This window comes from Phodopus roborovskii, unplaced genomic scaffold (genome assembly GCF_943737965.1).
Source record: "Phodopus roborovskii unplaced genomic scaffold, PHOROB, whole genome shotgun sequence".
Classification (NCBI taxonomy): domain Eukaryota; kingdom Metazoa; phylum Chordata; class Mammalia; order Rodentia; family Cricetidae; genus Phodopus; species Phodopus roborovskii.
In genome coordinates this window covers 8333760-8349801 of record NW_026126434.1, presented here as the reverse complement: position 1 = coordinate 8349801, position 16042 = coordinate 8333760, and the positions used below count along the sequence as shown (strand labels likewise).

At 50.1% G+C, this 16042-nt stretch overlaps 1 protein-coding gene across 1 annotated transcript in view; it reads left to right on the top strand.

The window, feature by feature from the left end:
• Nucleotides 1-16042, top strand: part of Cdh23 (cadherin related 23) — a 317335-nt gene that overhangs the window by 186618 nt on the left and 114675 nt on the right. The window contains exons 13-17 of the mRNA XM_051186787.1: nt 4877-4941; nt 6666-6903; nt 8997-9102; nt 9701-9828; nt 15200-15272. Of these exons, the coding sequence (XP_051042744.1) occupies nt 4877-4941; nt 6666-6903; nt 8997-9102; nt 9701-9828; nt 15200-15272 (610 nt within the window). The remainder of the gene's footprint in view (nt 1-4876; nt 4942-6665; nt 6904-8996; nt 9103-9700; nt 9829-15199; nt 15273-16042) is intronic.

Genomic DNA, 16042 nt, shown 5'->3' with positions numbered 1-16042 from the left:
GCCATCTCTGCACCTGTGGAGAACAGTCATTTTGGCCATCAGATATTATGCCTTGCCCCTAAAGCCCTTTAAGAACCTTGACAGCTGGTAAAATGTACTAGTATTTGTACGTCCATATGTGAGTGTCAACCCAGCAGCCAAGGGAGACAAGACGGGGCAGTGGTCTCCATACAAGTGTCAGAATCAGGTACTAGGGAGTAGTTGAGGTGTTCACCTGGAGCCCAGGTGACACCTGTGTGGCCAACTGTGCCACCTCCCTACCATCCCTGCAGCCACCTGCTTGACCCAGAGGCCCCAGGAGTCTCCTGAAGGCCATCCTTGTACTCCTTTCTGGACTGAGGCTGCTTGTATCTGGAGGGGACTGTAGTCTCTATCCACAGGCCTTTGGCCACATCCCAGTGTGATCCATGACCTGTCTGTCACTTGCTATGCCATGAACTTCAGGGAGCTGCTGTGAGCAGGTCCGGGGAAGAGGATAGCTTATTGGGTACTCGAGCAGACAGAGCTGGGCAAGACAGAGGCAGGCCAGCAGCTGCCTGGCTGCATCTGGTGTCAGGTGGGCAGTAGGGTGCTGGATGTTCAGCTCTGAGGGTGGCTCTCAGGGGTCCTATGTCCCTCAAGACACTGAATGGGTTTAAACAGAGATGTGAAGAAAGGTAACTTCTGTTTCATCATTGGTAAGGGTTGCTTTTCTATAACAGAGACCAGAATGCCTGACAGGACAAGTTAAGGGATGAGAATCTACTTTAGCTCACAGCTTCAGAAAGTTCAACCCACTGTCATTTGGTCTCATGCCCTTAGACAGAGCATCCTGGTGATAGAAATGTGTGATGGATGTGGTCCTTCAGTACTTCAAGGATGCACGCAAGAAAATGACAGGAAAGAGCCAGATACAATGTACTCCAAGGACCTGCCTCCAGTGACCTGTTTCCTCCCTCTAGGCTACACCTTCCAAAGTTTCTACACCCTCCCAAAATAGCATCCCCAGCCAGAGACCAAGCCTTCGATGCATGAGCATGCAGGGACATTTCATAATGAAGTCACAATGGAGAATGGGTTATAAGTACCTACCTGGTAAGGATGTAGTCACAATTAAAGAGACTCATGAGGTGGGAAGGATAGCTCAGACAGTCAAGTGCTGACTTCCCAAACATAAGGATCAGAGTTCAACCCCCAGCACCCCTATAAAAGGCTGAGTGTGGTGGCACCTGCTTGTAATCCCAGAGCTGGGAGTAGTAACAGGATCCCTGAGGTTCACTCATCAATGAGCCCCAGGTCCCAGTGAGAGACATTTTCTCAAGCAAGGTGGATAGCTCCTGAAAAATACCTGAGATTAACTTCTGGTCTTTACATACACAGACATGCATGTGCACACATTCCAGGAACACATATACACACATAGAAGCATACATATGAACACACATACACACAGAGACACTCATATACACAGACATGCATCTGCACGTACTCCACAAACATACACATCTACATATACACAAAACCACATATATGTAGGAACACAAATATGCATGAGCACATAATTCATGAACATATGCAAACATATATATACACAAATACATAAATATATATTCATAGACAGACATGTATGTGCACATATTCTACAAATATTCACACATACTCCCCCATAGACATATATGTATATATATACACACACACAGACATTCACACATATGTGTACATAATCATACACATATATACCCCATATACTTGCATACATTCATGTACACACATACACATATATACACATATACATACTTATGTACATGCATACACATGTACATATATATACATGTGCATATGTGTGTGTGTGTGTGTGTGTGTGTGTGTGTGTGTACACTCACAGACACACACACACAGGTTCATCTGTTATTCTACACCATGCAGATGGGTACAGATGTAGCTATAGACAGATACACAAGTACCTCTACAGGCCCCAGCTAGGCTTCAAGCACATCTGTCAGCATGTTCTTACCCTGCATCAGGGGTGCCCAGGCTAAAAGGGCTGAAGGTTAAAGCATTAACTGAGGCTGGGTTCAAGGAGTGTGGAAGGGGGTAGGGCAGGCCAGACAAAGGCCCTAAGCCTGGCATAGAGCAGCACAACCTATGCTGTCCTTGGAGTTTTCTGTGGTCCAGCCTGAACTGGAGGTGGTTGCATAAGCTGGACGGGCTGGTAACCCCCCTCCCCACCTCAAGGGGCACAGAGTTCTTGACCTCACCTTGGCTTCATGAAGTTGAGAAAGAGAGCCAGCCCACACCTTGGTACTGGGCCTACATATTTCACACAGTCATTAGATGGTGACACCAAAGGACTCACAAATGTTCCTTCATCAGCTTTGGTGGCCTGAGCAGGCAGTAAGAGGACCCTGGGGACCAACCAGGCTCTTTGGAAGCTATACTGAGTGCAGTCCACCCGGGGAAGAGAGTATGCCTTGGAGGAAGAGGCCAGCATCTACATTAAGATGGTCTCAGCTGATCCCCAGCCTCACCAGCGGACTACTCTGGGCTTCACCTATTCTAGGCCCAGACTCCAGTCTGAAGGGCTGGGCTAGGAGAGCTCAGCAGTCCTTCCTGCCCCCCAAATTCACATGCAATTCTGTAGGGCCCCCCAAGTTCACATGCAATTCTATAAACCCCCAAAAGAGTGAAGGGCAAGTCCCAGACCTGCATGGGACCTTCTTTCAAGGCAGGGGTATGCAAGTGCCTGTTAGGTCACTTTTGCCTTTCTCTTCTCTGGACGACTTCTCTCCCTTTGAGTGCCTTTTAAATCCTTCCATATTGATCAGAGGGACAGAACCAATAGAGTGAATATCTACTGAAGGGCAGCTTATTAGATTGGCTTACATGGCAAAGTCTGGGTAGTCCAACAATGGCTATTGTACATGGTGAAGCTGAGAACCCTTTGGCTGCTCAGTCTACAAGGCCTGATACCTCAGCAGTCCCACCTAGCACTGAAGGTCTAGAGGATCATTGGAGAGCTGCTGCTCTTCTGTCTACTGTCTACTTGGAAGACTGTTCTGATATCAGTGAAGGAACCATCAGAAGCAGCAGCAGCAGCAATAGCAACAGCATTACAGTAGAGGAACTTGCCTACAAGAGTGAAGGCAAACAGGCAAAGCTGAAGCTTCCTCTTCTACCTCCTTTTATGCAGGATACCTCCCACATCTAGTGTGTTCTTCCCATTTCCAATAACCTGCTCAAGAAAATCCCTCACATGTGTGCCTAGCAACTTGCCATTTATTCGATTCCAGGTCCAGTCATGCTCACAAGCATGACTGACCATCGTTTCTCTCTCCTTTACTCTCTCTTCATCTTTCCCTCCCCATATTCCTTTTCTTATTAGATGTTGCCCATTCATTTCTTGGCACCAGAAAGCACCTGCCCTTGCAGTGTGCCAGGCAGAGCCCAGCAGGTGGAAGCCCCACTCTGCAGTGCCACAGTTCTTTCCTCAATCACAGGGGCAGTCTTGTGCCTCTACCCCACTCTAGCCTCCACCAAAGGACTCCATGATGTGGTGTCAGTTTTTCCTCAGACACAGAAACAGTGCTGGCATCTGATGATACCCTGGATGCTGTGGGACGAAAGGATGAAGGGCATGAAGTTTCCCTAGTCCTCTCCTCCCTTCTCCTCCATCCCTGGAAGAGGAGAGCAAATACATCACCAGGGGAGCTGTGGTTGCCTCTGCCCTGGAATACCCAGGCCTCCCTCCTTCTGGAACAGTCCCCCTCTTGAGTTGAGGAGACCACTCAGCAGCCAGGGTCATGCAATACAAAGTGAGCTTTGTTTTGGTCCAAGCTGTGAACCTTGAATAAACTGTGGACCTTTATGGTGCCTCAGTTTCCCCATCTATCATTTGGGTTTGTTATAAGAATGGCACTTCTGTGTGGGGGAGGTACTAAGTCTCTGGTAATGGCAGGTGTCATGAGTGGCTCGAGCAAGGGAGGCCCTCAGGGAGCCAGTGTCTACTTCTGTATTTACTCAACACATACACTGAGAAGCTTAGCCCAGCTCTGGACCTGGGTGGAACCATCGTTGTGGAGATACTGAGTGAAAACTTGATGCAGGAGGCAATCAATGCCCTGAAAGCAGTCAGCCCAGAACCCTCAGAAACGGCATCTTTATGAATAGCCACATTTTCTGGTTAACTAAGGTCTTAATTCTTTGGGTATAAACATATTTTTCATTTCATTCATTTGGGATAGAAATATATTATTCATCTATCTGCCTTCCGGAACTGGATATACTGAGCATGCATTAGCTTCTCATGAAAATTCAGGTTTATTATAAAGAACGTAGAATTTAATAGATTTCATAGAATCTGGGAGCTTTTTTTAAAAGAACCTCAGAAAATATTGAGCAGAGAGGCATTAAAACGTATTTTTAGCTGCAGTCTCGATTCACATACGATCTTGGAGAGAAGCCTGAGAATAAAGCCGATGTAAATGAACACCAAGGTCAGCCTAGCCAACTGGTACCTGGGGGCAACCCACAGCTAGCCAGCTCCAAAGCATTAGCCTAGGAGGGGGTCAGAGTTCAGGTCGAGGACAGTGCCCTGTTGAATATGCAAGACAGAAGAGGAAGGGAAGAGGGAAAGAAAAGCTATATAGCATCTTCAGCCTGTACTGTAGATTGCAGCCATGTCCAGGATGAAAAAGAAGCCAAGAGCCTTGTCATCAGAGCCTTCTAGAAGGACTGTGCTCTCCCATGTAACTTGACAGCCATCTATGGCTAGTGACCCTCTTGCGGAGCAGCATGGGCTCTGGGCAATCTGGCTGGGCCACAGGAGGCATATAGAAGTGACATAGGTAGCCTGGGCCCTTTCCTGACCTATCAGTCACAATCTCTTTTGCTTCTGCAGGCAACTGACAATGATGTGGGCACCTTCGGGGAAGTCAACTACTTCTTCAGTGATGACCCTGACAGGTGAGTTCCTCTTGGCAGCACCCTCTGACCACTCAGAGTCCAGCAAACTTCTCTGGGCCTAGGGAAGCCCCAAGAATCAGAACTCTAGAACAGTGGTTCTCAACCTTCCTAATGTTGCTCTGGTGACCCCAATCATAAAATTATTTTTTACTGCTACTTCATAACTGTAAGTTTGATACTGTTATAAATCATAGTGTAAATATCTGATATTTGGCCCTAAAGGGGCAACGACCCATAGATTGAGACTCTGCTGGAATCAGTTGACTAAGCCTCTAAACTGTCTGGTACAGGGTTTCTCTGGACATAGCTTTAGGAGTAGAGAAGCAGGCATCTATGAGGCCCAGAAGTTTTAACACTGCTGCTCCTGCCACCAGTGGCCACAGAGGACATTTGAGGCCTGACTGCACCAGGCTCTGTCAAACACTCACTCTGCATCAGCCTGGGTCCTGGATTATCCCTCATTACTGATAGGGACTCAGTTCTCAGCACTGCCATCATTTCCATCCAACAGGAATCCCAGCTCAGAGAGGCTGGGTTACTTACAAAAATTCACACAGCTGGTAGGTAACAGTGTCAGGCTTCTCTACATGGCTCTACCACCAGGAGAGTGACTCTCAGCATACAGTGGCTATTAGGTAGACCACTTATCTCATTGCATGACCTATGTCATCAATTTAGCAGAGGCCAAGAGAAGGCCTGTCAATCTAACATGACCAAAGGCCTGGTTGAATTCACAGGGAAGATCCGCTGCTAAGAATGAGCAGCCTAGGGCTGGGGTGACATCTCAGTCAGGAATGTGCTTACCATGCAAGTATAAGGGTCTGAGTTTGATCACTCTGGAACCCATGTGTAAAAAGGTAGGTATGATGGTACATGCTTGTAATCGCACGGGAGGGAGAGACAGGAAGATGTCCTGTGGGGCTCACAGGCCAGATAACCTGGCCAAATCAGTGAGCTCCAGGTCAGTGAGAGACCTCATCTACACAAATAAGGTAGATGGCCTGACATCTGACAGCTAAAGTTGAGCCCTGGCTTCCATACACATGTGCAAACAAGTATACTTGCACGCGTGTGCGTGTGTGCACACACACATACACTCACACAGAGTCATATATTTGGAAGCCCAACCAAGAGAGACAGTCTGTCTGTGAGCTTGTATTCTATGAATTATCAGGATGAGATCAGGACCCTATTAGGTATATCTCTGGCATTGTTGGACACAGATGCCTCAACACTAGGTGTAGCAGTGGCTGGATGCATAGGAAAGTGTAGCTGTCATGGGTCCAGCATTCATGGGGCCTGGTTATCTCTCCTCTCTTCCCATCTCTGGACTCAGGGCTTCCCAAGGGACCTTCCAGGCTTGAATTCTGGAAGCTTCTGAACAGACAAGAGTCTACAACGGTCCTGGTAGCACACATGGATTTTTAAAGGGTACATTTAAATGGATAGTTGGAGCATTGGTCTCACTGGCCTTCTTGCTCCCCAGAACACTCCTACCAGCTTCCTCCAAAAGGCTGGCATCAGCTCCAAGAGGAGCCAGCACCCTTCTCCAACTATCAGACTGCAGAGTTTGTATCCTCAGTTCTCTATTATCTAAACATGCCCAGTGGGCAGAGCTCCTGCTCACAGAGAGGGTCCTGTCACCTAGTCCTTGACCCCCGTAGGGGCTCATTCATGGCTTGCTTTAATCCTGGTGTCCTCTTGCTCCTCCTCACCTGACACAGGTTCTCCCTGGACAAGGACACAGGGCTCATTGTGCTGATAGCTCGGCTGGACTACGAACTTATCCAACGTTTCACCTTGACTGTCATTGCCCGGGATGGAGGTGGTGAGGAGACCACAGGCCGGGTCCGGATCAATGTGCTGGATGTCAATGACAATGTGCCCACCTTCCAGAAGGATGCTTATGTGGGTGCTTTGAGGGAGAATGAGCCATCTGTCACACAGCTGGTGCGGCTCAGGGTAAGGCCCGAGAGCCTGCACTTGTTATCTCTTTCTCTGAGTTCTTGTGGGAGGTCCCCAACTCCCATCCTCATGCCTGGAGCTACTCTGAGAATCACCTCTTACCCCTAGAGACCCAGAAGGGACACATTCAGAGTGTCTGCCTCAACCCAGATGTCAGGTCATTTAACATAAAGACATCCCCCATGTCCTTTCAAGGCTGGCTGTCCCATTGCAAGAACACCATTAACATAGTAAGATGGCTCAGTAGGAAATGGCCTGCCATCAAACATGAGGACCTGAGTTCAGTCCTGGACTCCCCTGTCAAAGCTGTCTCACACTTATAATCCCAGTGCTGAGAAGGAAGACAGAAGAATCCATGTTAGTCATTTGCAAATTCCAAGTTCAATGAGAGACCCTTGCTGAGCAGTGGTGGAGCACACCCTTAATCCCAGCACTCAGGAGGCAGTGGCAGAGGAAGGTGGATCTCTGTGAGTTCAAGGCAGACTGGTCTACAAAGCGAGTTCCAGGACAGCCAAGGATTGTTACTCAGAGAAACCCTGTCTTTAAAAACCGAGAGAGAGAGAGAGAGAGAGAGAGAGAGAGAGAGAGAGAGAGAGAGAGAGAAAGACTCTCCAAAGATAAGGTAAAGAACAGTGAAGAAGGCACCTGATGTCAACCTCTGGCTTCCACACACACTCACATGGGTGCACATATAGCTATACACATGTGTACACACACACTGTGAATGTAGATATAAAGTAGACACAGAAACTACAAAGGAGGAAGCAAGGGAGAGATGGGCAGGAAAGACATAGCTGTGGGCAGAGAGCAGGGTCCACCTGAAATGGGGCTTTGTTCTTCTTAAGTTCACCTGCAGCAAGTCCCAAGTGCACAGCAGGGATCTCTAACCAGAGACTTCATGTCCCCTCACCTCTTCCCCATCCTCATATCCAAAGTGACAGGGCCCAGGGTCTCTCCCTGGAGCTTGTTTCTGAAACAAACAGCAATGAAGGCTAGGGTGAAGGGCAGGCATGGGGTGCATAAAAGATGGGACTGTGAGCTGCCTAGCCTGGCATGATTTCCCCAAAGGCCCTGCCCTTCCCTTTTGGCTCAGCCCTGGGTGCAACCAGCCTGCTGAAAAGCACTGGGGGGCTCTCTAGAGTCAGAGACACTCTTGAAAGAGGCCCCTACAGCCAAAGGAGAATGGGTCCCTGGTCCCTTTCTGAATGTCTGCTTCCTTCCTTGCTCACATACAACACACATTTAATAGGAACCTACTATGTGCCACGCTAGGCATGCTGCTGCTCTCAAGAGCCACTGGGCCCTGCACACACAAGGCTGATGGACTGATTGCAAGCAGCAATTATAAGAACTTACAGTGAGCATGAGGGCACTAGTAGAATACCCAAGCATTCCCATCTTGATCTCTTTTCTGTTGCTAGAGCACAATAGCCAAGGCTGCATACTTTATAACAAAAATGAAGTGGTAGGTATGTCTATCCATCAATTTGGCCTCTGATTAGGGTCTCCTGGCTACCTTATGGTGTTGTAGACACCATCATGAGTGGATCAGGTAAGGAAGCTAACACAGCTAGATAGAAGGCAAGTCAGGTTCAAGGGCAGGCATGCTTTTCTATAGTAACTTGATCTTGATCAGGGTTGATCCAAAACTACATTAATCCGTGCTGGTAGCAGAATCTCCAGTGACATAACCACCTCCCACAAGACCCCTTAAAAGTTCTTAATACTTCTTAATACTACCCCCCTAAAGACCAAGCCATCAATACATGGGACCTTGGAGACAAACAGAGTAGCAGGCTTATCTTGTGGGGGACATCTATAGCCTGATATGTTGGGGCTGGAACAGAGAATATGGGACATTGACATGTCAGACATCCACTGGGAGAGCCCAGCTTCACTTTCCAGTCCAGCTCTGTGCCCACCAGTTTTGCCAGGAGCCAGAGAGTAGGTTCCTTTTGAGGAATAAGAAGATCGCTGAGGTCCTGGCCCAGGAGAAGAGCTGAGAGGAGCTGGACTGCCTCTCCACCACTCTGTCCTGGCCCCAGGTCTTGGGTGAACTCACTGGGTTCTGTCTGCCCTGTTCCTTCCAGGCAACAGATGAAGACTCCCCTCCCAACAACCAGATCACCTACAGTATCGTCAATGCATCTGCCTTCGGCAGCTACTTCGACATCAGTGTGTATGAAGGCTATGGAGGTATGACTGGGTGAGGCAGAGCGAAGGCCCAGCTGGGAAGGGTTGATGGGCCCCTTGCAGTCATGGCCTCCTCCAGGGGTGGGAGCACCCTCCATCTCCCATATACCCTGCACTTTTCTGGAAGCTGCTAGGCCCCTGTGGCTGCAGTAGTGTGTGGCCAGAGGTCATATCTCCCCAAGGCAAGAGCTGTTTCACACCAGCCAGCCTGCAGACCATGAAAGCCTGAGGTGACTAGAGTCCATGAGGAGACAGGTTGGATGAGCCTCACTATCCTTTGGGCAGAGGCGTGTGGCTACCTCCCAGCCTTGCCAGACCTCAGCCTTTCCTTCAGTGAGGGAATAGTCTCCATCTAAAGAAATGGGAGATGGTGGAGGATCTCTTTCCCCAGAAGCCATGTTCTGTGGGCTCCACAGGAATGATGGCAAAGTTGCCTGGTTACAATAGTGACCAGTTGGTGCACTCAGCACAGAGACAACCACACTGGCAGTCACTAAAATAAGGGAGGTCCAGGAGGCTCGCCATGCTGCATGCACCCAAGGGGACTTAGCAACTGGCAGCTGAACTCTGTTTATTATGGTTCTTGTTCCTGCTGTTCCAGTGATCAGTGTGAGCCGCCCACTGGATTACGAACAGATACCCAACGGACTGATATACCTAACAGTCATGGCCAAAGATGCTGGCAACCCCCCTCTCTACAGCACTGTCCCTGTCACCATTGAGGTGTTTGTAAGTACCCTGGGCACTGGCCTTACACTTCCAGGGTGAGGGGTGGTGAATGCTTCTTGGGGAGCCCTCACCTCTGTCTAGTGGGAAAGGGCTGTGTCTCCATAGCTCCCAGCACATTGTACCGTTGCTTCAGCTGCTAAGTCACCTGCTTGCATGGCCAGAGAGACCCAGGGCCCTGGAGCTCAGTGAGAGATGAATGTCCCTACTTCGGCTCCATGTGAAGCCATGTGATATCCTCTGGAAAGCAAGGCTGGGGAGACAAAGAGGGAGATGGTTGAGGACCCCTTCCTCAGAAGCATCCCATGGAGTCCAAAGGGATCATGGGAAAGTCGCTGCTCCTCTTCCCTATCCCTCTTTGTCCCTCTTTTCCTTCTCTCTCTGGTCCTCTGAATATAAAAAGAGGCCTGAATGCAACCCACCGCCTGTCTGACATGAATATCAAACACACCTTAGTGCCTTCCTGTCTGAAATTATCAGTGCCCAAATCCATCTCCACACTGGTTCATTTGCCATGTGTGCTCTCCCAGCCATGCTGGGGCTACAAAGCATGGCCAGACAGCAGGGCCCATAGGTCTTTCCCTCCTGGGACCACCCCCCACACACACACACACCGGAGTATGTCCCCTCCCTAGTTGCAACAGAAGGTGAATGAATGTCAGTGGGAGTTAGCACATTCGGGGGCTCGGGAGAATTCAATCAGGCTGTCAGCTGGGACATACTTGGGGTTGGAACACAAGCTCAGGAAAGTCCCCAGAGCAGGCTTGCAGCTGGCCTTCCTGTCATAGCCAGCTGCAGAAAGCCTCTGGGGCAGCCCCACACCAGTCAGCCTGAGGCTGGAACCAGCTTCCTGGCAGACAAGTCTTGTTAGGACAGGAGACTGTGCTTCCTGACTGACCAGGGTGGAGCTGGGATGATGTCTAGAGGTGCTTGAGAAAGCCCCCAGGGGGCACATGGGAGCAGCACTCAGGGGTGGCAGGGAAGGGATTCTATGCAGAGATAGGGACAGCTTGGGGACATTTAGAGGGTCAGGGCTTCAGAGAATGGCAGAGGAGAAGAAGTATTCATGGGAGTCCTAAACACTGGCTTATCTTGAACCCATGACCTCCTGCCTTAACTCACCAGGTTAGCACCAAAGAGACAGAATGTGCCCCAGTGGTGATGACCTGACCCTGACCATGCCTCCCAGATTGTCTGGCCTTGGTTTCCCCATCTTGATCACAATCTTGCCCTAACCTTGCCCTCCTCAGAGCCACACATTAGCCCTTGACCCACCCAGACTTCTTTCCCATGCACCACCCCCTGCTACGCCTTCTGTCTGCATCGGAGGCACATGAGCCCAGGAAGTTGGAAAGGAGTGGCAGATCCTGGAGCCACACCCCCCAGGTGATGTGGGATGCTGGAGAAGCTCAGCTCTTCCTGGGGGTTCTTCCTGTGGCTTAGAACCTGCCTCCACTATCTGTGCTCTACCCTTTTTGCCACTCAGTTTTCTCATCTGTAGATGAGGGCAATCATGGGACCTGTCTCTGTGTTACCACGAGACAAGCTTGAGACCACACAGACAGCCCCCGGCATGTTGCCCATCACCACAGATGACAGGACAGAAGGCTGCCCCACAGACAACAGCATGTCTAGCCTGTAGAGGATGCTGAGCAGGACCCTCTAGGCTTTGGAACAGGCAAATAGGAAGGGTAAGAGTGGTGAGGGTTAGGGAGGTTCTAGTTTCATTCTGCTGCTATGATAAAACACTCTGAACAAAAGCAACTCTCCCTGGGGAGGAAAGGGTTTATCTTACACTTCCAGGTCACAGGCTGTCACTAAGAGGAAGTCAGGGCAGGAACTTAAGCAGAAACCATAAAGGAGCACTGCTTGACAGCCTGTCCTCTGGCTCACTTAGGATTCATGCTCAGTAGCTTTCTTATACAGCCCAGGCCCACCTGCTAGGGCTTGTGGGTACACAATGAGCTGGGCCATCCCCATATCAATTATGGATCAAGACAGTCCCTCTGACAGGGTCACAGCCAGTCTATTGCCTGAGATTCCATCAGATGCCTCTAGGCTGTGTCAAGTTGACATTTGGACACTCTAGGACAGGGGAGGTTAGGAAGGCAGATTGAAGTAGTCCATTCTTGACTAGGTAGGCACTATCAATCCTATGGAAACTAAACCACACTGGGGCTCCACTAAGGAGCCAGGGGCTTCCTGCAACACAGTTTCTTCTCAGCCCTTGGCCATCAGAGAGAAGTGACCCTTATGCTTACCAGTGACAGAGATGGAACTGAACCGGCGCCTGAGGAGTGTCTGACCTAATATTTTTCTCTCCATAGTCGCAGGCTGGGAAGGCAAGGCATCCTTGCCCACATGTGACTGAGCCCAGTACTCTTCAGAGACCCCATCCCCATCCCATGAATAGGATTAACTGAGCCAGCAGTATCTTACCAAATATGGGGGGGGGGGGTTGAGACAGGGTTTGTCTGTGTAGCTTTGGAATCTATCTTGGAACTCTCTCTGCAGATCAGGCTGGCCTTGAACTCCTGGAGATCCACCTGCCTCTGCCTTCCAAGTACTGGGAAAAGAGGCAGGTGCTACCAACGCCTGGCTTAAAGTGTGGTTCTTATGGCTCATACCTGTAACCTGATAAGCTAAAGCAGGAGGACAGTCAAGAGTTCAAGACCAGTCTGGGCTCCATAGTCAATTCCAGGCTAGCTGGGCTACAGATTAATACTCTATCTCAATAAATCAAAATAAAGCAACCAAAGTATAGTTCTCACCTAGTGGCCCTGATGAGGGCCAAGACTCTTGTTAGCCTCCTGGGGTTGACTGTGGACTATTGCTGCTTCCTGTTAAGGGGCCACACTAGGTATAACCAAGCTTTGGTCTGCCCTTGGGACATGGAAACCCATGTCTGTGTCTCACTACAGACAGAAACCTGACATAGTTTCTTTTCTTCTTGCCTCAGCACTCCCTGCCCCCCCCCCCCGGGGAAGGGGACCAGAACAAATAGGAAGTGGAAGGTCAAGGACTGGGCTAGCCTTTCCCCATGCAAATGAAAGATGGGTAACAGCCTTCCTGCCCTGATCCCAGGCAGGAGACATTCCACACTGGGGGTGAGGGCAAGCTCCACCACTCTCTGTTAGGCAAACTATTGGGCCTCAGCAGACCAGAAGTGCCCCCGCTTCCACATTCCCCTGGTGCTATCAGCAGAGCCCTCCAGGCAGGGCGGGGTGGGGGTCTGCACTTCCCTTGAGTCTACTCCAGCCATCTGGCTGCAGGAGCAACCAGGAACAAAGACAGGTGCCACTGTGGTTCTTAGAGAACCAGCTCCGGCTCCCAAGCAGGGCATTTGGACAGCATAGTCACTTGTGTCTAAGGACCACACTTGAAAAGGTCACCGCCTTCGGGTTGATTTTGCACGTGGGTGATTTTTAAGTAGCTGTCACTCTGCTAAGCTGCCTCCTCCCTTGGCCAAAAGGATTTTCTCTTGCCTGAAAAAAAAAATCAGCTTTCATTAAATAATTGGTAATTGGTAGAGGTCTTCCCACGCAGGCTGGCATGGGGAGAGGCAATGGAGGAACCTTCAGACTTGGGCAAGGAGGACCAGGTGAGGGGAGCCAGGTGATTCCTTTTCATCGCTGCTTGTTGGTTTTTAATAAAGAAGTCAAACTCGGTTTGTAGATTTCCCATTAGGGGACAATAAGCTTTTATAGAGGGAGCCACTGAATTAGAACTAATAGCGAGTGCAGCGCCAGAATCCGGGGAAATATCACCGCTAATAAGTTTCTGCCTCGTGCTCTGTGGCTGACATTCTCAGCATTGCTTCATGCAGCCAAGCAGAAGTCTCGGTGTATGTGTGCACCCAAAGCACTTGAGTCCATGCCAGGAGCCTAGGTGAGACCCAAGTGGCCTGTGGGGATGTCAGATGGTAGGAGAGCCCCCAAGGCTCCCAACTCCTTAGGAAGAAAATGAACAAGTGTGCGGGACAGAACAGGGGACAGGCTTGGGAAGAAATCGAGTTCCCATCAATTCTGGGAACTCACCATGCAGCAGGCTGGGCTTGTCTATAGTCCCAAGGAGAGGAGAGCCAGGCAGCCTCATCCCATCCCTCCCCAGCTTGCTCATGCAGAAGGAACTGTAGCAAAAGGACTCAGCAAATGCAGGCTCTGTCCCCAGGGAGAGCCCCCTTTCCCTGAGCTCTGAGGACCTAGTAGTGGGACCCACTGAACATTGTGACATGGCGGGGGTGGCGGGGGTGAGAGGGGCACTCAGCCAGCCCCTGAGCCAAAGAGGGGAGCATGGAGCCATGGAGCTAGAGAGTCTTCAGCGAAGAGGGCAACTGGGAGGAATTCTCAGTGAGCGATTGCAGAAGTCGTCTGGCTGTGGTGAAGAGTCTCAAAGGCAGGATGCTCGCTTCTCTGATGGAAGAGTTTGGGGAGCTTGTGGAGGAGCTGTGGGCTGCACATGGCTCTGGTTTCCACAACACAAGGCTCATCCCTACCTGGTTCAGCCCCTCATCCAGACTCCCACTCCCATCCCTAGATGGAATGCTAAAGGCTGAGCCAGAGGAAGGAATGCCCTAGAACTGGCAGGTACCAGGCTGCAGGCCAGGTGGGTTCAGAGGTTGAGAAGCTGATGTTCATGTATGATCAGGGTGTCTGTCTAACCCCATTGACAGCCAATCCAGGGCTGGAGCCTAGACTCTTGGAGTACCCTAACCATTGCTTGTCCCTGCACACTTCAGCATCTGTGGTGTAGCCATGCCTTTCCCCCTCACTTTTTAATTTAAAAAATTGTATGCAATGGATGTTTTGCCTGCACAAATATCTATGTACCACATGTGTGCCTAGTGCCTTCAGAGGCAAGAAAAGGGAATTAGCTCCCCTGGAACCAAAGGTACAGGTGGTTGTGCTGCTGGGATTTAACTGGGGTCCTCTGGGAGAGCATCCAGTGCTCTTAACCACCAAACTGTCTCTCCAGCCCTGTCCCTACATTTCAGCAGAGCTTCTAGAACCTTTCTCTGGGAGGGTATGTCAAGTGGACACTGCATGGAAATAAAGCAAATAAGGGACTAGGCTTCTGGAGTAAGTTTGGAATACAGCAGGAAGGCGGGAGCTGGGAGCTGTGGGCGAGCTGATTGCTGTCTCATTTAGTATCTATCTCTGGATCTCATACTACTCCTTCCCAGCCCTTGCACATTTCCCCAATGACTGTCCTACCTCCGTCACCATGACCTGCCAGAGGAACTCCTGGCCTTCATAATACCTAGACAATAGTGAGGCATAGAGGCCAGAGGCCCTCAGCCGCAGCCCCTTGGTCCCCCTTTGGATAGTTGGCCGAGTACCTCTGAGACACACTGATCTGTGTGCTTCCCTTCCAGGATGAGAACGACAACCCTCCCACCTTCAGCAAGCCTGCCTACTTTGTTTCTGTAGTGGAGAACATCATGGCAGGTACAGCTGGGGCAGGGGGGCAGAGAGCACACAAATCAGGGACGTCTTTGGGAACATGTGGTTATTGCCACTACAATGTGCAGAACCTCTATTGGACACTGGGTCATGCTCACCTGCAGCCAATTCAGTGGGAAGAGAATAATAGGTGATCAGTTACACAATCTTGATTAAAGAAGCTGGAGATTGGTAAGTCCTGAGACACGGTGCCATGAGGCGGGACCCAGGAGCCGTGGCGTTTGGTGGGATGGCTTTGGAGGTAGTCTTGAAGTATGTTCCTTTGTAACCCTGAGAATGAAAGGCCCAACGAACCCAAGTTCCGTATGTGAGTTCCTGTCCTCGGGACAGGCTGACAGTGTCACCTTCACCTCCAGTGTGATCTCCTATGGGATATGCATGCAGCAAAGATGTCTGAAAGCCAGTGTAGAGGAGAGGACAGTGAGTATCCAGGACAGCTGAACTTGGAAAGTTGAAATCAATATAGCTGGAGGTAGAGGGTACATTTTCTTGTACTAGGGTCTAAGCAGAGCCCCCAGTGTCTGAAGATGAGTGTGTTGGGTGCCAGTCTGTGCCCACCTCACATTCCTGTATCCCCTGAACATTATCGCTGCTGAAGGCCCTCAGTGTCTTCTATCCTCTTGGACGCTGCAAAGATAAGGTCTTTGAATATGACTCCTAACTCTATGTCCTTGGAACCAAAGAGCACACTTGAAATTCCTGGCCATGTGAAAGGGACCTGTCTGATCCATGCTAGTCCTTCTAGCTGGCACTAG